Consider the following 20,579-nt stretch of genomic DNA (forward strand, 5'->3'; position numbering starts at 1 on the left):
TCGCCACGCGCCGTGCACCCAAATGGCGCCTCGCAAATGGCTCCCCCTGACCCACCCCCAAGCGGGCCGACACCTCTCCGGCGAACGTGTTTGCGTGGGATTGCTCCAGGCCCGCCGCTCTACGTGCCGGCTTCCCGCGGCCAGGCACGGCCCCCTGCCGCCCGCCGGCGGTGTCTACAGCAAGGCGGGCTTTCGCCGAGCGAGGCGGTGCTGACTCAGCCTGGGCCGAAGGAAGCGCAGGGCGATGGCGCTCAGCCCCCCCGAGAGGCAGCCGGGCCCGCCCGAGCCCCCGCACCCGGCGCTCCCGCAGCCGCAGCAGCGGCGGCGGCAGCAGCAGCACGACGACGAGGACGAGGCCGAGGCCGAGGCCGAGCTCGACCCCCAGCAGCTGCGCGGCCTGGAGCCCGAAGCCGGCGGGATCCCGCTTCACTCGCCCTGGACCTTCTGGCTCGACAAGTGAGCGCTGCTGGCGCGACCGGGTGGGAAGGCGCGGCGGAGGGAGAGTGGGGCGGCTTCGGCCCGGCCCGGCGCTGGGCTGAGGAGCCCGGCCGGGAGCGCAGGACTCGGCGCTTCTTTCTCCGTCGTCTCCTCGGCCGGTCGGAGGGAGGGAGCACAGCGGCTGGCGGCGGCAGGGGCTGGCCTTTGTCTCTCTTTCTCTCTCTCTCAGCCCTTCCCCCACACGGCGAGCCTCCGCTCCGCCAAGGGCAAGGAGAGCGAATGCGCTTCTCTCGGAGTGGCCTCGCTTCGCTTCGCTTACTCCGCCGCCTCCGTTTCACCCCGACTCGCCCCTCATTCGCTCCGCGTTCAGGTTCTCCTTTGGGCTCGTGTTCATCTTTTGCCCACCCATCCACTGAATTTCCCCCTTCACACTTTCACTTCAGTGCCACTCCCAGGACAGAATCTAACTCAGAAAACTCTCCAGTATTAAGTATCAAGATCCTCGGGGCATGTCGAATAATACGTGTGTCTCTGACCGTAGGCAGAGCGCCCTTCTGTAAGGACTTGGTGGCAGCGAGCTTTTTCTTCCTTGCGGCTGCACTTTTTGTGCTTAAGCAGAAATTCAACAAGTGCGGCTTCCTCCCAGCATTTATTTACAAGGTCTTTGGTGGGGGTGGTGGGAACCAAAGAAAGGCTTACTCCTGCTCAGAAAAAAACATTGCAAATTCTTGTTCTTTTATGACGCATCTCACCACTTTTGCCTCCAGATCTCATCTTGGTACGTAATGACAGGCTTTCACAATAACAAGAATTTGTTTTTAAAATGAACTCAGATTAATCAACCTTCTCTGGACTTCAAGACTAGCTTCTGCTGTCTGGAAGTCTTAACTCAGGTCATTGATTTCCTAGAATGAAGAAACAATATTTCCATACATGATACTGAACGTTTTGGTGGGAAAGTACTGTTGTGCACTGTTCACTTCCCATAATGGTGAGGGAAGTTAAGAGGGAGGACTGCTACAGGTTTCTCTGTTGTTTGGTTTTACACTAGGGACTGTAGGTCACCGGTATCATTTTGTCTCATGTTTCTGCTTGTATATTTGTAGATGACTGGAAGCAGAGGGGGAGGGAGGGAGGGAGAGGCCTTGCACCCCAAGAGGTCTTTGCCTTCTCAACAACTTCCACTTTCACTCCCTCTTTCTTCAAAACTACCATTTCATTTTGTACTGATAGGGCTCTCATCCATTTAACAGTGTAAGGGCACAGTCCTTTGCATATTTAGACAAAGAGAAAGTGCTACAGTTCCCAGGCAGGCTTGCTAGCTGGAGAATGCTGGAGTTGTAGGATTTTTCATCTAAACATTATTTATTTATTTATTTATCCCCCCCCCCCCCCCCGCAGCCCAAGCATGCATAGGACTGTACCTTAAGACTCTGCACTATGAACTGCAGTACAACCATTGATTCCTTAGTTCCCTTCACCAATACTGCTTGTTGTTACCCTCTTTCAGTGCATACTTGTGGATGAAAGGATTATAATAAAAGTTAAGGAACCAGCATTGGGTGTTCTGGATTAAAATGGCATACAATTGTGACATATGATTTTCTGTCTGAATTGTAAGTGTGAATATATAAAGTTCGTTCCTGAAGATTAGTTACGCTTTAAGTCCTTTAAGTACCATGTGAGTATTGTATTTCAAAGTAGTAAACAGGCAACTTGTTTTCTGATCCTTCAGAGCAAAGTTTACAATCCACGCTTCACAGAAAATAGGGTTGCCCCTGCCCCCATTCAACAAGTGAAACTTCCACATAAAGGCCATGATTATACAGAGGCTTGAGATTTGGCATCTCTTTTGAAAGAGATGTCTTCCCCTTCTTGTTGAAAATTACGTTGCTGTTTCATCCCATATTCCTGAATACCCCTGTACATGACCAGATTTTGATCTGATCTTCATTACCTCATTTTTAATCCATTGATTTACAATAGCATTACTTTAGAATCCATGCCTATTTACATTTATTGCTTTAGAAATAATCAAGGTTCCCCTTTCTATTTTGCTACAAAAGATAAGCCTACATAATTTATTTTATTTTCTAGCAGATTCAAAAGCCACATTGACCAGTTCCCAGTGTTTCTCATATACCAGACCCACTTCCCCAGTTATTCCAGACTAACTGATGTGCTTGCTTGTATTCCGTGAACTACAATTGGTTGTTTCTTTACTCCTGCTTCTCAGAACTCCATGATATCACAACACTTGTTACTTGACTCACACACTGTCCTGCTGGAGCCCAAGCTTATGTTTATTTACTGATCTGATTTTGTAACTTGAGAAGGAGACCAGTTCCTGAGGTATAAACAGCTTCCTGTGACTGATACCAATGGCCTAAAATGTTCTTATGACCAGTTACATTTTATTAACACCTTTGAAACTGCTAAAATGGTTTGATTGAAGAAATAAATGCAAAGGAATACATAGTAGATGTGATAGCGGCATTTCTGTGTGTTTGTCCCAGTATATACAAAGGAAGTGAGTCTGGTTTTATCAGCAGAAAGGTACATGGTAAACCTGTGAATATATGCTGCTTACCTTCACATAGCTGTTTTCAATTTTGCCCCGCCAAAGTTACTGCGTGTATTGAAGCTCCGCAGAGGAAAAATTTTCTTGAAAGAGAAGATAATAGGGATATGTGAAATTAGGAGAGGGGTGTGCATGCTATGTGCCATTAGACTTAGGGCAATCCTATTAATAATGAAAGCCTTCCAAAATGCCCTGTTCATAACAATTCCATTCAGCTCTCCCAAGTTCAAGGCAGTGGCTTCCTTTATGGATTCAGTCCATCTCATATTTGGTCTACCCTTTCATCTTCTGCCTTTGACTTTTCCTAACATGATTGTCTTCCCCAGTGAGCCTTACCTTCTCATGCTGTGTCCAGAGTATGACAGCCTCAACTAACAACCAAAGGTAGAATCCTTCACACCTCAGTCACCTTCAGTTTAATCCCAAAATTGCTCTTAGAAGCAAGCTTAGTGCCTCAGTTTGGAGGTATCTACAAGTGTGAAGTAGTTTAGCAAATCATTGGAAGGTGGGGTGCCACAAAACCAGTAAAAAGACAAAGCAAGAGAAGAAAGGGGGAGAATTCAACCTCCCTGAAGCTGCAATTCTGCTCACAATTACTTGGGAGTAAGCTTCCTTAACTTCAGTAGGCCTTACTTCTTGGTAAAGCTTTTTATTGTAAGACTGTTTATTCCTACCCTTAATCCATGGAATCAAATTTCTATCATTTATGTAAGTAGCTGTAGCTGTAAGCAGCTATTTTAGGAGGAGGTGATCTATATTGTGGTTGCACAATGTAGTGGGATATAAAAATTGAAATGTGTATTCTGGTTCCCTTATTAAATATCAGAAAGAATGTTAGAGTTTAGAAATAAAGTGTGGAAGCTGGAAAACTGTTTAAAAATCTCTGCCCAGGTATCCCTTCACTTCCTAAGCCTTTGGCAAAAACTATTTTATTATTCTGTTTGAAACAAAGCCTTCATATTCTTGGGTTATTTATTATTGATATGAAATCATGTGCCTCTTTAATGTTTCAGAGTATGGTTATGCTCACAGAACCACCAAGGTTCTTAAAAGTTTATTTTATTTATATACCACCTTTTTCCTTACAAAGAACTCAAGGTAGGTTACATAATTCTTCCCCTCCTCTCAATCTTATCCTCACAATAACCCTATGCGGTAGGTTGGGCTGAGAGTCTGACTGGCCCAAAGTCACCCAGTTGGGTCCATCACTGAGTGGGGACTAGAACCCATATTGCCTGAGTCCCAGTCCTGCACTTTTAACCACTATGCCATACTGACTGCTGCAGTCCCATAAAGTTAGTTTTAAGTTAAATTTCAAAAAATAGCAAAAATAAAGTTGCAATAAGCTAATATCAAAGCAACTTGGGATGAACTCGGAGAAAACCTGCCAACGCTTTTTGGGAGTCACTGATGGAATGCGCTGACATTTCAGGTGCTTGGCCCTTCTCCAACCTTGTGCCTCCCAGATGAGTTGGACTGCAGTTTTCCTTGGGTATATTGGCTGGGAGATGGGATTCAACACTACACATCCTAGTGTAGTGTTGGCAACAGGTTGGAAAAGGCTGCTGCACAGACAAATGTGCTGAAAACAACATATCCTCTAACTTGGAGGCAGTACTTTGGTGGAAAAAAATGTCTCCTTTCCTTCAGAAAGTGAAGACAGCTAAGTTGTGTTTTTAAATGGAACATTTTGAAGGAAAATTTTCTTCCTCAGTGTGAGTGGGTGACCCCACCTGTAACAGCTGAAGGCTAAGACCTTGCAGCCTCCAAGGCTTTCCTTAAGTCTTTCAGTTATTTTAATGATTGGAAGTGTGAGTCAATGGCAGGATGGAAATAGGGAGCAGAACACCTGTCCTGTCCCCAGGCATACCCCTAGCATGATCTCGCTATCTGATGGACAGAAAGGATGCTTTTTAAAAAATACTTGAATGGTTGGATGTAAGCAATATGGCTGAACATATGCAGAGATAGCCCATATGACTAGAAGAGACTTGCTGGGTTAGCTGAAAGGTCCACCTATTCTTTTTAAGCAATGGGCAGTCAAAGCCTTTCTGAAGCTGACTATAAAGTAGTGTATACCCAGTCAAATCTTTCTTTTCTGTCCCCACCATATTGATAGGGAAATTTATCTTTCATCTGTTGAAGGCACATTTTTGTGCATATTTCTGTGTGCTTTCCTTCCAGTCCTTTCTTCCATTGACTAAAGTATGAAAGTACTCGTATATGTCAAAGTACACATTTTTCATTTTCAAATGTGCTAACAGTACCTGGAAAAAGGTTTTCCTGCCTTCACTGACACTTGCAAATGGGATGTGTTTGCATAATTTACAAACAGAAACAACATGAAGATTGCAGTTCTTATATATAAGGAATAACATTCTATGGAGCACCCCATTATAGAAACATAGAAACAGAGCAAGTCAGAAGGGGTCTCCCAGGCCATCTAGTCTGATCCCTGGCTTCAAATGGCTCTGCTCATGACATGCCTACTGTTACAATTCTGCATAAAATATGAACTATACATATGTTTTTAAAAGAGCCTGATGTGACACTGACACAATTCCTTGAAACCTTTGTGGCCCACAAAAAAGGCCAAGATATATCACACTATTTTGTTGCTTCTTATTGAGGGAGGTAGTCAGGGTGACCTGTATCTTCTGAATACTTAAAACAATGGCAACCTGATTCTTACCCCCTTCTTTTATATTAAATATGTTTGCTGTGCTTCACACCAGCCTTTGTCCTTGAACTGCTTAGGCCCATCAACAATGTGCAGGGACTGCCATCCGGTGGCAAAGTTGGGTTTTATAATTTCATTCATAAAATTGCAGAATTACCCAAAAGTTATGTCCCTGTTCATAACAGCTACAATAGTTATTGCCTGTATTTGACCTGTTAATTTCAAATGAGCAAGAGTGATGAAAGTATCTGATTACAGACCTTGGTCTTGCAGTGAAATATCCTAAATATTGTGGTTCGTGGTTCTTGGTATAGCAGATCAGCTGAAGTGGCTAGATTATGTAGTGGCTAGAAAATGTATATTACATTTTCCTTTTAGTGGTCTTTTAGATTAGCTTTACAATATTTTCAGTCTTCTCTCCCCCCATCACTTTAAATCCTTCAAAATTACATTTAAGTTTTCTAGATAAAATAGGTAAATATTCAAGTAGCAATGTCTATCCATGTCCAGTTCCATAAAGTTAATGATAAACCTCCAACTGACATATGCAGATAAAGAAAATAAGTCTGCTGAAACATATTTGACTACCATATGTATCAGGGCAAAATTTTTATCTATTGAGTGAATGGATGCAGGCACAAAATGAGGATCATTATGCTTCAAGGAATCTGCACTAAGAGCTGCTTCATGCCCCTAAAAGGCAATATGTTTGTATTTAACAGCATATCTACCCTGTGTTCTCATGGTAAAGCTGATGTGGTTTTTCTGGGTTGTAATCCAATCTAATGGTTCCATGGACAGAAGAAGAACTGCATTCACTGAAGGACTAAGTTGGATCCTACTCTAAGTAAATATCGCTGGGTGCCTACAATTGGCCATGGCTTCCAGACATGCTTTCCCATGTCTCTCTTCTGCATAGAGAGGCACATAGAATGAGGAAGAGTTTAATGGTATCTGGCCCACTACTTTGGTATGTAGAGTGGGAGATCTGGACTCTGGGCTAAAAGAGTTATAGAAATTGGATGATATTGATTGATTGAATTGTGGTCACTACTTATTACCAAGTTGAACTTGAACTGTGAAACTGTTCCACAGCACTTAGAACAGTAGAACTGCCTAGTTTGCCTAATACTACATTTTGCAATGAGCAACCATACACACATCTTACAGATTTATGAAATGAATTTTTTGTTGGTTGCAGAAAAACAAAGCAGTAGAAAACCTTGCATTTTTGGAAATTTTCTATCTCCTTTCAGTGCATCTAGGTGCCTATATAAAATACCATAGTGCAGTATCTAAAATAAAAGGTGTCACTGAGGTGCTTAGTCTCGTTGACCTTTCTGATTTTGCTAGAAGCTGGAAATGCTTTGTGTTTGGGCCATTTTTCTCGCCAGGGCTTTTGATTGATCAGTTCAAAGGTGCCTTCATGGGCTTGTCAGCTTGCAGGGCAATCAGGCAGGCATTTGTTTGTTTTCAGCAGTCAAATGAAACTGCTGAAAACAAACAAATTGAGGTGGAAGGAAATCGAGGACTTTGCCTTTGCAGCTCTTCAGGCTGTGGTTTCCAGAATGAGAATGGATTCCTGAGCCACAGTTTCAGAGTAACACTGATTTATATCAAAGCACACAATATATGTGTCAGGGAGCCTGCAAGCCTGAAGCTCCTTTGGAATGCAGTGAATCTGTTCATCTTAGCCATCTAAGACCTGATCAGTAGCTTTGATTTTGCCCATTTTCTATGTGATAGAAGGATCCTGAATCCAATTCCTGCCCCCACACACCATCCTTTTGTAAATTTGGGATTAGGTGTGTGTGTGTTTTTAATAGAAATATAATGATTAACCCAGACTACAGCAAACATTTAAAAAAGCACACACAGAATCCTTGTATTAAGTATATTTAATAATTATCTTTTCATCAGTGTTGTAATGCTTGTGCAACTGTTTCCAGGAGATTGCTCTGAACAGACATTCATTTGGCTCTTCTGCTTAAGAAGATAAGCTAATCTCTTTTCCACTGTGAGTCTGATACATGCAGCTTTTGAAGAGGGTTGCTTGAACGTGGGCACAGTTCATCGTTACAGAACTTTCAGGGTATAATATGCACTAAAACTAACTTGTGTTTTCCTACCACGAGCTTCAAGAGTAAAAGAGCAGTGTCCTCAGTTTACAGAGTGAGCAGTAAAGGTATTCCTGTAGACGTTTAGGGTGCAATCCAGTCAACATGAATGAGAGACTCTAAACTTGCAGAGCAATGCTTCCAGTGCAGAGTGGGAGAAGGAGTAAGGACAATCTTTACTACCTGCTCTTCCCATTCTGAATTTTGCCTATGCAGCCATTTTTGGCCATCAGGCTGGGGCATATTGGAGGGGCAAGGGAGGAAGGTGGGAACAACTTCAGAATAGCTTATCTCCTGGCTGCCCCAGGCTCCTTTCTTCCCTTTACCCCCATATTCCTCTCCCCCAATTCCTCTCGAGTGAAGAAGAGGTAGTGGAGGTATCGAAGTTCTAGAAATCCAAAATGTCCTTTGGCCCACCAAAGAATGTCTAGGTCCAGGCATTTTTTCTTTCATAACTGTATAGCTGAGCAGAAACTGAATCCAAGTCCAAAGCTCTTCCCCTTTGCTATGCTGGCTGTTACATTGTTCTTGCTTGGCAAGATTGTGCAGTTTGCTAATCATGTTGGTTTCAGTCCCACTGAAATGGGTTACTCATGTTTGTTGTATGCATACATTTGCATAAAAATCTGTGGCTCCTAGGGTACAAAAAGCCCATAGGATCCTGTGCAGATGAGTCATGTAAGGAGGAAGCAACATGGGTTCTCTGGAAATAGCCTTGAATAATTTTAAGAAAATTATCTATACTTGTGGCCAAGCAGCTATGCTATATTATACTGTCAATGTGGAAATCTTCCATTTATCTTTAAAATCTCTGCTCAGCTTCCATTTGCCAAAATGCATGGAAATACTTCCCAGTGAAACCAAAGATAGCATGGTTTCTGACAATAGAAATGATTATTTAACTAAGGTGGGCTTCCATGTTTGGATTTGAATCACTATAAAAAGTCATAGAATGTTGCCATCTAGTGTTATAAATGTAAAACGAATAAAAGAGTTTGCTCACACCTCTGTATGATAATCATGATGTTCATTTAATCTGCACAGAAAATGCAGAATATTTTTAAGAGATACCCCTGTAGTAAAATGTGGATTCAAAACAAACGCTTACAAAGAAAAAAACTGTTGAATTTCATAGGAAAAAATGTGAGGACAAATTTAATAGCTCAATTTATTTTCCAGTTAACAGTGGTCTGGGTGCAATTATACAAAATTAATGCACCTTGATTAATATTCTCTCATAAAGTCTCCTGTGTTGATATGACATCAGTAGATAGATGTGGTTAGAATTGCAGCCTTATATTCATTGGGATATAAGCAGCCTCTGTGAAGAATTGCAGTATTCATAAGTTTATTAAAACACAATGGGAAGATTCCAACAGGGGCACTCCAACTTCAGTGGTTCTGTTGCATGCATGGTACCCATGGTACCCTGTTTGCACAATGGGCTTTTTGGACTTTTAAAAATAACCCCAGAAAACACTTATTTCCAGATTGGAGAAGATGGTGGATCTTTTTTGTGCAAGCTCTGCTGACCTGCCCCATCCTAGAAGCAAACATTTGTGCTAATTCTAGATTATTTTTAGAACCTTTATGACAGGTTCAAAACAACTTTATGACAGTCCACTCAAAATCTTTATATTCTGATATCTCAAAATGTTTTCTTAAATTCTGTGTTTTTATTTAATGATAATTGATAGATACATTTATTATACCTAATCTGCTTTTTCTTCTTTTCCAGGTCCCTTCCTGGCACCACAGCAGCTGAATGTGCATCAAACTTAAAGAAGATTTACACAGTCCAAACTGTACAGGTGAAAGCAAAAGTGATACATATGATAATTATATGTTGCAGTATGATAATTTCAATTCTCCCAGTTCTTAACTGAAAGTGATAGCAAGGAGGTTTTACTCTGAATTCAGATGTGTCTTTAAACATAGCAGTGGAACCCTGTTTATAAGTCTAGTCCTAGGTATGCCAGTCTCTCTCTTAAGATACTGTATTTCAGATTTATATTGCCAGGATGCCTGCCATCCAGATGTCTAAATCTACTTCTTATGGACATGCATTTTAATACTCAGTGCAGATACCAGTGAAGCATGTATATTTGTATGTTGGTTATATTGCAGAGCCATATTTTCAGCTAGTCCTTAAATAGGGTTGTGGAAATTCGTGTTCCCAGTCGAAACCTATCCTTGGGGACTAGGAAAGTGGGTGAGGAATCCTTCCTAGCCCTGTTAAAGTTCCTGAATAAGATCAGCCAGGATCAGTGTGGAGCATCATAGGTATACCAATTCTCAATTCAGAGATGCATCTGTTTCAGGACTTTTTCTTCTCTCTGATGCTCAGCCTTGCTTATTTCCTTCTGCTGAGTTAGAAAACAGAGAAAATGTCCCTTGCTGAAACAGTGGGGTGGGGAGGCAATCCCTGCCCACCAGCCTTTCCAGATTGTAACACTGTCAGCTGGACTTCACTGTAATCTGCTAACTTTGGAAGGTACAAAGCCTTTTGCTTGGGTGCGACAGGAGGAGAGGCTGAGGGACTCCAGGATACAGCATATCATGGTTGAACATCCTGTGCCAACCCAGAATGTCCACGAACATATGACGGTGCAGTCTGCCTTCTGACCTTTGAGCTCTAGCTGGCATGGCTGCACAGGTGGAGAGAGGGTGCTTCAAGGCCAGAGTGGAGCACATCAGCCTTGGAGCACATTTCTGTCTAGTGGCCATGGCATTGTACCCTAATTGAGATGTGATAGTGAAGGACAGCATACAAATGTTTTAAATAACTGGATTTTATTGTATCAGCCATCTAGAAATCTAGAGAGTAGAATCAATCAGACCGGCTAGATCATTACTACTGACTGGCAGCAAGATAAAATTCATTCTGTTTATGGTTCTATGTGGATTAATACAATTGTGTTCATTAATACTCTCTCCTCCTCTCTCCTCCTCTCCCTGCCCCCTGCTCTCTAGATCTTCTGGAGTGTTTATAATAATATTCCTCCTGTGACAAACCTGCCTCTGAGATGTAGTTATCATTTAATGCGTGGAGAAAGACGACCGTTGTGGTATGAATACTTACATATTACTGTGTTTTGGAAATAAACTTCTAAGTTAGAAGTAGTAAGAGGTAATAGAAAAAGAAATTGAAAGATAAAGGATAAAAAAGACTGGAGCAGTTTGTTTTACTGGGTTAGTAAGTATGATATGTTATGGCCCAGCAACCTATGATTGTTGAGACTTAAAAGATAGGAAGAATATTTGTTAAACATTCCTGTTATGCAGTGTGATCTTTGTCTGTTGTATGTATTTGACTGAAAGCAGGCTTTGCAAAATTGGACAAATGAAAGTTTTAAAAAATGGTAAAATGATAGCAGTATTTGGAATGAACACTGAAGAAACAAGGGGAAGCTCCAGCTGCATTCTGCTTACTGAATAGGAGGCTATGAGTTTGCAGTTCTTGATTGTAAGCCATTGCATTCTCTGGCAGATCACTTTCAAAACAGAGGGGTTTCAGTAGCAATGATAAGACCATGGACTGGGGAGGACTCCATTCACAGAAGGGGGAAAAAAGTGTACTTTGCCATGTGAAAGTCCTGCACATGCCTGGAGTAACTCCCTGGAACCCATCAAACAGTAAAAACAGGCCTCTAAACTTTACTGATTTGAATATATCGTCTGTAAAATATAATGTCGGTATATATTGTTCAATACCATTTATTAAATACATTAGTTTTATTAATTGCCTTTCACCTCAAATGTGGTTAATAGTTAGATATATATTTAGTTGTGAGCACTTGCACTGGTTTAGCTTTCTTCAACTGTTATGTTTAAGATCATGTTCCCTAAAGTACTCAATACTTGGACAATTCTTATGTACAGAACTTGCAACGATGCATAGAATTGCAACAGCACTATTGAATTGTACTGAATTGAATGCACACTGAATTGCATTCAGCACATACTGAACTGCAGCGCCTTCTAGACAGCAACCTGACAGCCATAGGGTTTTTGCAAGACCAAACTATGGCCACGTTGGGAGCATTCTTGCAGCTGACATAGAAAGAACTATGAGGTCATCTGAGGACACCAAGCATGCTGGTGCTGCATCAGCTTCCTTCCCTCCAAAGTACCTTAGCTAGAGGGCCAACATTGGCCATCTAACTGAGTTGGAGAGTGGGAGCCAAGCTTATGTTCCATGCCCCTCCCACCCTTCATGGAGAGTCTGTAATCCACTGAGTTCTGAGGGTTACCGGCATCCTGATTGGATTACGCCCTACCTGAACTATCCCACTTACCACACAGCAAAAGCAAATGAACCGGCATATTCAAAGCCCTTACACTGGCAGGGCAGAAGTGAGAGACTAACAGTGTCTTGTGTGTTTATGTTTTTCCCTTGCCATGTTTTAAAATAAATTTCCTCCCATTTAAATCAATGGGAGGAAAGTAATCTGTGAAAACTGTAGGGCTAGCATAAATGCTGTTTTCTGGGACCAGGTGGGCTATAGACGTACACCTTCTTCCAGCATGCCCAACCAGTGCATCCTTGGCATGCCTCCTCTCCCTTAGCTAGAGACTAATTGATCATGGTGGTAGGGAGGATATCCATGGTTGGATGTCCCCTTCTGAGAACTGGCTTCTACAGAGGTGACCTCTGGGATGCCTTTCTGGGGATGATATAATTATATCTTAAATGTTTCAATGTTTGTGCACAGTGGTGGCTTCTTCTGAATTTTGTAGTAGATTCTAGCTTTAATGTTTTCAGGGATTTATTTGCTTTACAAAATGAGTTGTGATAAGAATGTATACGTGTATGATCAAGTAGCTGTTTAATGTTTGAAGTAGGGTTACTTGGGTCATAGTATTGATTTTGCACAAATCCAAACTCTTCAGTTTGAGAATGGGCTGGATGATACATTGCTCACTCCTTTGGCCAAGATCTGAAATGGTAAATAACTCCATCAAGTAGAGTGCACTTGAAGATTTCTGGTGCCCACATATGTGTCCACATGTGTGTTTCCTGCATAGTAAGTGTAGGATCTGTCTGTATTACAGAATCTTGATAAAAAGTAGAGCCCTGATTTTGCAGTTTAGTCTCTTGTGGCACACATTGAAAGCCATTACAATAATATATTCTGATCATTTGAGGGTAGGAAGGAGCTGTCTTTCAGGCATTTCTAACAGTCTGCAAGATAGGGCTCTTTCATCTCCCTTTCTGAACCTTCTGTGACAGGACAGCAAGCTTAAAAGAAAGGCAAGTCTCATATTTCCCAAACTTCCTAATAATTATTCTGTCTTGGCAAAACCAAGCTTTTCTGTGAACCCTGCTTATGTCCCTTCTCATTGGATTACGAAGTGAACATCCATCTAAAACCTTACATGTGTACTTTTGTTTCAGTTCCCTGGCAGGGATCTTTTTGCTCAGAATTGGATGTTGGACCTCTGCAGATGCCATATTGCACTTTTTTTTAATTTTATGCAGAAGAACATTTCAAACAAGGCCATGCACAGTCAATAATGAGAAAGTTCTGCAAATTTAGCAAAACATTACTGAAGATGATATACAATGAATAATATTTTTGTATTTGCCAAATTTATTCTACTGATTTTTGGAAGAACTTATGATCCTAGCCTTTTGGCTACTGGAAATCCTGCACGGACCCTTTCTAGTTTCTAGATTTCCCTTCTAGATTTCCCTAGCATTGCTGCACACTCTGATATCTAGGGGCTAGAAAGCTGCTTATTTCTCTTTAACTGAGATGATCAGAACAACAATGCTGAGGTCATTTGTCAGTTGGAATGGTATCTATTGCATAAAATTTTAGGGTCTGGAATCCTAGCCCTGAATCACATACATATTGTTAGTGTGCACAGCTGAATCTTGTTTTCCTCACCAATCAGGGAAGAGGAAAGCAATGCCAAAGGAGGTGTGTGGAAAATGAAGGTCCCAAAAGACAGTACGGTATGTCATGCTTAAAGTTGTATATTCAAGTCTGTTATGATAAAGTGCAGGGGAAGGCAGCATTAATGTATTTAACATTGGTATAAAATAGCTCACACTGAACTGCTATTTGTGTGAGTTTTCAGGGGTGTGTGTGTGCGCATGTGCACACACACACACACACACACACACACACACATGAGAAAGAGAAGTCTCAAGAAATGTATTTTTTGTCATGGATCTCTCATGGATGTGCAGGATAGCCAGTGGTGATGCTGGAGAATGAACTTGGGACCTTCTGTTTGCAAAGCATGTGCTCTGCCACTGAGCTATTGCCTCTCCATGTGACCCTTTTACCCCTTTTAACTCTTCTCCACTCCCCAACTCTATTTCTCAGTGGGTAGGGATGGGTGTGGGTGGTAAATGCATGTCTCTGGCTCCTGGGACTCACACCTCACATCGAATTCAAGCCTTCAGTTCTGCACCTCTGTGAAATGTGAATTTTCATAGCCTGCTTTTAGGAAGAATTTTGAAGGAAAATGTAATCAACACACAGAACATACTTCTGCTACATTGGGGCATGTTTTGATGAATACTGGATGGGTTACAGTTAAAATCATACAACTGCATATTATATGTATTTATACTAACATGCACAATTAGAGTGATGTGGTGGCTATTGCAAACTGCGGGTGTAAACTTTTTTTTGTGACAAAATCAGCTCCTTAATTGTTTTGTTTTTGGTAGTCTGCAGTTTGGAAAGAGTTACTGCTAGCTACCATTGGGGAACAGTTTGCAGATCGCTGTGCAGGAGGTATGGAAATGCTCTTTGATCTTTTTTTTTTTTTTTAGCTTGTCTTGCTCAAGTTTAGTACAAAATAGGCGCAGCATGATGACAGGAAAGCTTACTATTTCCCATTAAACTGTCAAACATAGGTGCCAGTTTCTCTAGCTAGCACCTTCATATGAAAGCAGATTGCCTAGTTCAGATGCTAAAATAAGGATTCATTTTCTCCAATATTATCCAAGAGGCCTGTAAGAGGTCAGGAGAAACATTTAAGAAGTCTAAACTACCCATGCTATTTTCAACATGCTTGTTGGAAGTGCTTCCTTTGTTGGGGCCACCAGGACACATCCAGTGGGAACAAAAGTGCTACAAAGAGAACCAGAGTAAGAAAAGAAACATTCAAGAAGGAGGCTCCCAGCACAATCAGTCAATATAGTAGAAAGGCTCAATTTTAGCCCTGCTGCTGCATTGCATACTGATTTGAAAGGGGACGCTTCTCCTTGATGAAGACAAGACAATCTAGATGTTCAAGAAAAAAAATCCCCTCTTTCAGCACCTGGCTGTGCCTCATATGGAGACCTGCATCGTGGTTTGGCAGCTAAGATCCTAAACCTGTCAGTGGCTTCTTTAAACAGTGGCTGATTCACACTTAAAGAGAAGCTATTGTGTGGGAATTTCCTCACTTTGCGTAACAGTGGCAGCCACCATTTTTAATATTTGATAACAGTGGGGGCACGCCATAGCTTGTAAGATGAGTACCTGGTGAGAGACCATTGTTGGGGTGCTTAACAAATCACCCAGAAATTGTGGTTTGCACATGGCTTGTTCTGCATCTAACAACTCACCCTCACCAGATTTCCACATAATGACAAGCTATAGCACAGCCCTGCTGTGGCGCCAATATTCAAACAATATTCAGTATTCTCCATCATAGGAAAAGCTCTGCAAGGAAAGTCCCCCACAGTGGCTTCTCCCTGCATGTGGAAAAGGCCACAGTGAACTAATCATGCCATGTCTTGCATCTCCTCAGATATTCCTGTTCTTACTCTGAGAACAGTCTTCCCCCTATTAGTTTAGAAATACAAAGAGAGAACAACAGATGTAATTTCATATACCACAATATGTATTAATATTAAAAGTGCTTAATGTTGTTACTTGTGACTTTGTGCTTTCTCTAAATAACAGTCCACAACTGAACTGTTGTTCCATTGTATAGTGATTGGGCTTTTGGACTATCTGAATAAACTTTGATGAAAACCTTTTCCTGCCATATAGTTAAAAGCGATAGCTTTTTAGACTTCCATGCTTCAGGCAAATTTGCCACCAATGAACGTACAGTCAAACACACTAATTGAACAACACATTTCTAAGATCTCATTAAGCTACAAATGGAACAAGACCATATTTTTAAACATTTTTTTAAATTGTTATATTGTTCTTATTTATGTATTTATGTATCCTTTGTGAGCCGCCCCGAGGCTTTGTTGCGATGGGGGCAGCATAGAAATGTTATAAATAAATAAATAAAATATTTATCAATGGCTAATAACTTTTCAGTAGAGTTGAGACAGGGTTTGTGACAATTAAATGGGAAGCAGCATTTATGTTTCTTTTTAGCATGCCAGTTAGGCCTGATTTGCTGTCCTTGTTGATGTTTTGATTTGGAGAAGAGAGTTCTGCATTGATTCTTTAAAAAAAAAAAAAAAAAAAAAACATCATTAGAGTTTCCAGAATCAATCCATATTAGTGTAAATTCTTAATTAGGCCAGCCTAATGATGATCACACAAACTGCTAGTTTTTGAGGTCTCTTCATCAATTAAGAAGCGGACATGGTGGAGCAGTGGGTTAAACTGTGCAATGGGGCAAATTTCTACTGCCTTGTCCTAGCTCTTGCCAACCTAGCAATTTGAAAGCACGTGACACAAGTAGATAATTGGTACCAATTCGCTGGGGAGGAGACAGCACCCCATGGTGTCATGGTGGCCACATAACCATGGGAATGTATTTGGACAGCGCTTGGCTCATGGCCTTAGAAATGGAGATGAGCGCCACCCCCTATAGCTGCTCAGCTAGCGGAGTAAAACCCACAGGAACGCCTCTTCTTCCTTATTTATTTATTTTATTTATTTATTAAAACATTTTTATCAGTCAAGAGTTTATAAAAAGCAAATTTGGAGAGGGATAGAATGGGTAAGGGAAAGAAACCTTAACTTGATTGTTAAGTCAGTGACCCAGATGTGCTTTAAACATTTTTTTTTAATGCTGCTTTTTTTTGACAGGTGATGAAGTAATAGGGGTTAGCGTCAGTGTTCGTGACCGGGAAGATGTTGTTCAAGTTTGGAATGTAAATGCATCAGTAGCAAGTGAAGCTACAGTTTTAGAAAAGATCTATGAACTACTGCCCCAGACATCTTTTAAAGCAGTTTTTTATAAACGTAAGTGGTTTCTGTCTGTAGTGTAAGAAGAGCATCGTGTCCATACAACATCATCAACAAAATGTGTTTAATACTTTTGTGATATCTTGTGTTTCAGCTCACAAGGAGCATCATGCTTTTGAAGGTGGACGTAGAAGACATTAACAGTACTGAAATCCTGAGGTGTGTGTGTCCTTTTTATTTTATTTTTTTGAGATCCTCAAAATAAGAAGATGGACAAAACACTTGCAAAAGCATTACAACCCCTGCTTTATTTTAGATATTTCTATTCCTCTTGAGCCGCTGGTACTTAAAACCAAGGAGAATAGCTGCCTCATTTGCAGATCATGATGTTCCTTTTGACTTATCAACACAAAAGTCACTTTCCTTTTAGTATTCTTTTATTTTTAAGGTAGAAGACTTCATGGTTAAGTAGTTTACTGTTACCTAGTTTAACTGCACATGTGCACAGGTGTGATATGCTGCTTTCCCCCCCTAGACTTGCTGTACCTAGATAAATAATATCATTGTGAACCATTTGTTTGTATTTGCTTTGAGACATTCCTATCATGTTAAGAACTACTCACAGATCTGTACCCAGAGAGACTGAAATTTGCACTGCTCTAATGTACAGCAGGAGAAATCCAGTCATGGAAATCTTGCTCAAGCTCCATTAAAATTATTGGTACCTGCGCAGCACCTGCGCTGACTAGATGGTTTCTAGTGTCCTCTGCACATGCACTGATAATGTCCATACTGTATTTTTGAATAGTCACTGAACAGAGCCTGTCATTGAGAATTCATTTTCCTTTTCACTGAATTTCGGATTCTGGATATATGAGCCCTTTAGGAAACTGTGGGTTAGTTCACACTTGAGCACGGCCCACTTCTTTCGGGATGTGTTCAAGCAAGCTGTAAGCTGGGCAGTGCTGAAGAAGATACGCTGTTTCTGATCATGTATCCACCGTGACCTCTGCAATCATAGTAGCACTGGAGCTGTTGCAATTATGCTAATTTCACATAAAGGCCATCACCACACTTGTGGGAGCTGACCATTAATCAGTGTTTCTTTGTTGGTCATCATTTTGAAAACACATGACTCCTCTTCTAATGGAAAACTATAGACTATTATTCTGGGGGTGGATAATTCTACTTTGCTTTATATAAACTTTTGCTAAAAATAACAGCAACCTCTTTAAAACCCTGTATACTCTCACTTAAAATAGGAACCTTCAGAAGTTTACTTTTAGCACAGTTTTTATGAAGGAGATCTTTCCTCACTACCCCAGTCACTATGATCATATCAGTTGTGTTCTTCACTGATGTGTTAGGATCAGTATCAAATGCAGAGTAATTTTATTGTAAACATAACCCATACAACTATATGTAGTTGCAAGTTATGATGGCGCCTTAAGTACATTTTTCAGTGTAGAAAAAAGATAATTATACATTGAAGCATGAATGTGAAAGTTTTCATTATTTAGTTTGTGTGAATTCTTCCCTATACTAATTTATTGGAGGTTCCAGTATGTTTTATTACAGTACCAAAGATTTATTTAGTTCCTTGTTAGAAGGGAGTGTGTTCCCATTTGGGCAGAATTACTGGATTAGGGTTAGTATTTTGGAAATTGTTCTGACTGCACTGATACCAGCCCATTTAATCTTGCAAGAAGCGGCCATTGGAATTCAATGCATTTATAAATAAATCAATTTTCCCTTTTTAATTTTTGTACTAGTTCATCTGTATTTATGAATTAAACTTGTGCATTTAATGAGCATTATTAAAAATTTTATAAACCCATATGCATTTAGTCAAGTAATCCTATTTAATAACTTGTGAAACCTGTTCTCCAAAATTCAATTCCTGAAATCCATTCTTATGCAAGAGTAAACATTTATCATATATCTTTTTAAAGACTTCATAGTGCAGCATGTCAGAGAATGTTTACTGAATTGGGGCAGAAGAGGCAATCAATAAACTGTAACCCACCCACCCCATAATTGGGTTTTGTGCCATGGGGAAATGGCTCACACAACGGATTGACATATGGAAGAATCATGAAGATCACAGGACAGTCTTGGATGTAGCAGTGTTAATTTTCTAACCATACTGGGTTGTGGAGGTTAACTCAAATAAACTCGGGGCCTTCCAGGCAAAGAAGCACAGACAGCATGCCCTGGAAACCCCTCATTTAGCACTGTGGATATATTGGGTGGTGGTGTTAGTGGGAAGAACATCACCTTTTTGGCTTTAAGAGAGAACAGCAAAGGAGTTGCTCCAGCTGACTGACAGGATCACTTGGAAGAGGCTTCTTTTGAGCAGAGCCCAACCTGCTCCTCCATATCCTGGGCAGCTGGGGATGAGCAAGCAGCAAGAGCAACAGTAGGCAAGTGGAGAGAGGTGGTTGAAGTCTGAAACAGCATGGGTTCTGGGGCTCTCCAAACACTTACCCTGACAGCACTGGTGAGAAAGGAAGATGTTTCTCAATCCACACCGTCGCCCCTGTACCATCCAGTAGTTCTATTCTGAGTGGCTTAGACTGCTTCTGAAAGCCTGAAGTTGATCATAAGGAACCCTTTTTTGTTCTTTTGTTCACATTCTGGCTGCAAGAGGCGCTTAGAGTCTACAATTTCCTTCATCTTGTGCTTCTGGGTTTTAACATTTTCTGGGGGTCAGGGTGACTAGCAGAGACTGGGGAAGTGGTGGTGTTGATTAGGGTATTCTTGGAAAGGAAAAAAGAAAAGAAAAAATGTTGCTGGACGTGAAGGATTATTCAAAATCTTGGCTCATCTCCAAGCCTTTACTGGCAAAGATTGTAAAATAGTTCCTTGACTCCACTTCTGGTTGATAAGTGATTTTAGTTGAATTTGCCTTGCCCTGCCCTGCCCTGCCCGCTCCAGTTTGTGGCTGTCTTCCTGGTGCTTGATCTCTGTCTGGACTGTTTCCTTGTATTATGATCTTGGCCAGTGTGTTATTGGACTGTATTGCCTCACTGGCTGTGACCATAGACCCTTAAACCAGCACAGTTCTTGCTTCAGGCCTTGCTGCAAGAATCAACCTTGCCCCTGTGCCCTGATCCTGGTGTCCCAACCTTGATTAAAGGCCAGTGTTTGTAATGTTATTCATCATTCTGGTTCTATGTGGTTCTTGATTCCAGCACGCATACTATTCTCCTGGCCTATTTGAGTTAGAAATCAGAAGTACTGAATTTCAATTGTGTTCTTGTTTGTGCCTTTCCAATTAAGATCCAGAGGATGTGCCAGAGTTATTGCTCCACTTTCTGGCATCTGTGCTGTGCAATCTCGGTGGGGTGTTTTGTTATCCATGCCACAAAATCGATGCAGACTTTAGGGTGAGCCATTGGTATGGCACCCAACTCCTGTCTTTGCCAGCCCAACACAATGGGTGGATATGCATGTCATGCTAAGCCACCCTGCTAATAAGGCATGGGGGGGGTTGGCTGTTCACTGAATCACCCACTGTGCTGACGATTATGCTTGCTTGTTACCTTGCTCATTTCCACTCGGCCCTCCCACTGACTCTGGCACATATCCCAGCCACCATTCAAGCAGAACTCGCATTGTCTGGGTCCCCCCATCAGCTAAGGATTGAAACACTC

The 20,579-nt window shown here is 41.3% G+C and overlaps 1 protein-coding gene across 1 annotated transcript; it reads left to right on the forward strand.

The window, feature by feature from the left end:
- The first annotated feature begins 204 nt into the window (after window positions 1-204).
- EIF4E3 (eukaryotic translation initiation factor 4E family member 3) lies at window positions 205-18,760 on the forward strand. The gene is made up of 7 exons (XM_044451853.1): window positions 205-456; window positions 9,555-9,627; window positions 10,790-10,884; window positions 13,718-13,778; window positions 14,505-14,571; window positions 16,825-16,980; window positions 17,078-18,760. The coding sequence occupies exons 1-7, from the start codon at window positions 245-247 to the stop codon at window positions 17,122-17,124; spliced, it is 711 nt and encodes a 236-aa protein (XP_044307788.1). The 5' UTR covers window positions 205-244; the 3' UTR covers window positions 17,125-18,760.
- Window positions 18,761-20,579: the final 1,819 nt, after the last annotated feature.

The sequence above is a fragment of the Varanus komodoensis genome, unplaced genomic scaffold (genome assembly GCF_004798865.1).
Source record: "Varanus komodoensis strain SLA01 unplaced genomic scaffold, ASM479886v1 scaffold6_4, whole genome shotgun sequence".
Classification (NCBI taxonomy): Eukaryota; Metazoa; Chordata; class Lepidosauria; order Squamata; family Varanidae; genus Varanus; species Varanus komodoensis.

Coding starts and splice junctions, on each gene's coding strand:
- EIF4E3 (XM_044451853.1), top strand. CDS start 245: ATGGCGCTCAGCCCCCCCGAGAGGCAGCCGGGCCCGCCCGAGCCCCCG. Junction 457..9,554: donor TGGACCTTCTGGCTCGACAA/GTGAGCGCTGCT, acceptor CTTCTTTTCCAG/GTCCCTTCCTGGCACCACAG. Junction 14,572..16,824: donor TGCAGATCGCTGTGCAGGAG/GTATGGAAATGC, acceptor TTTTTTTGACAG/GTGATGAAGTAATAGGGGTT.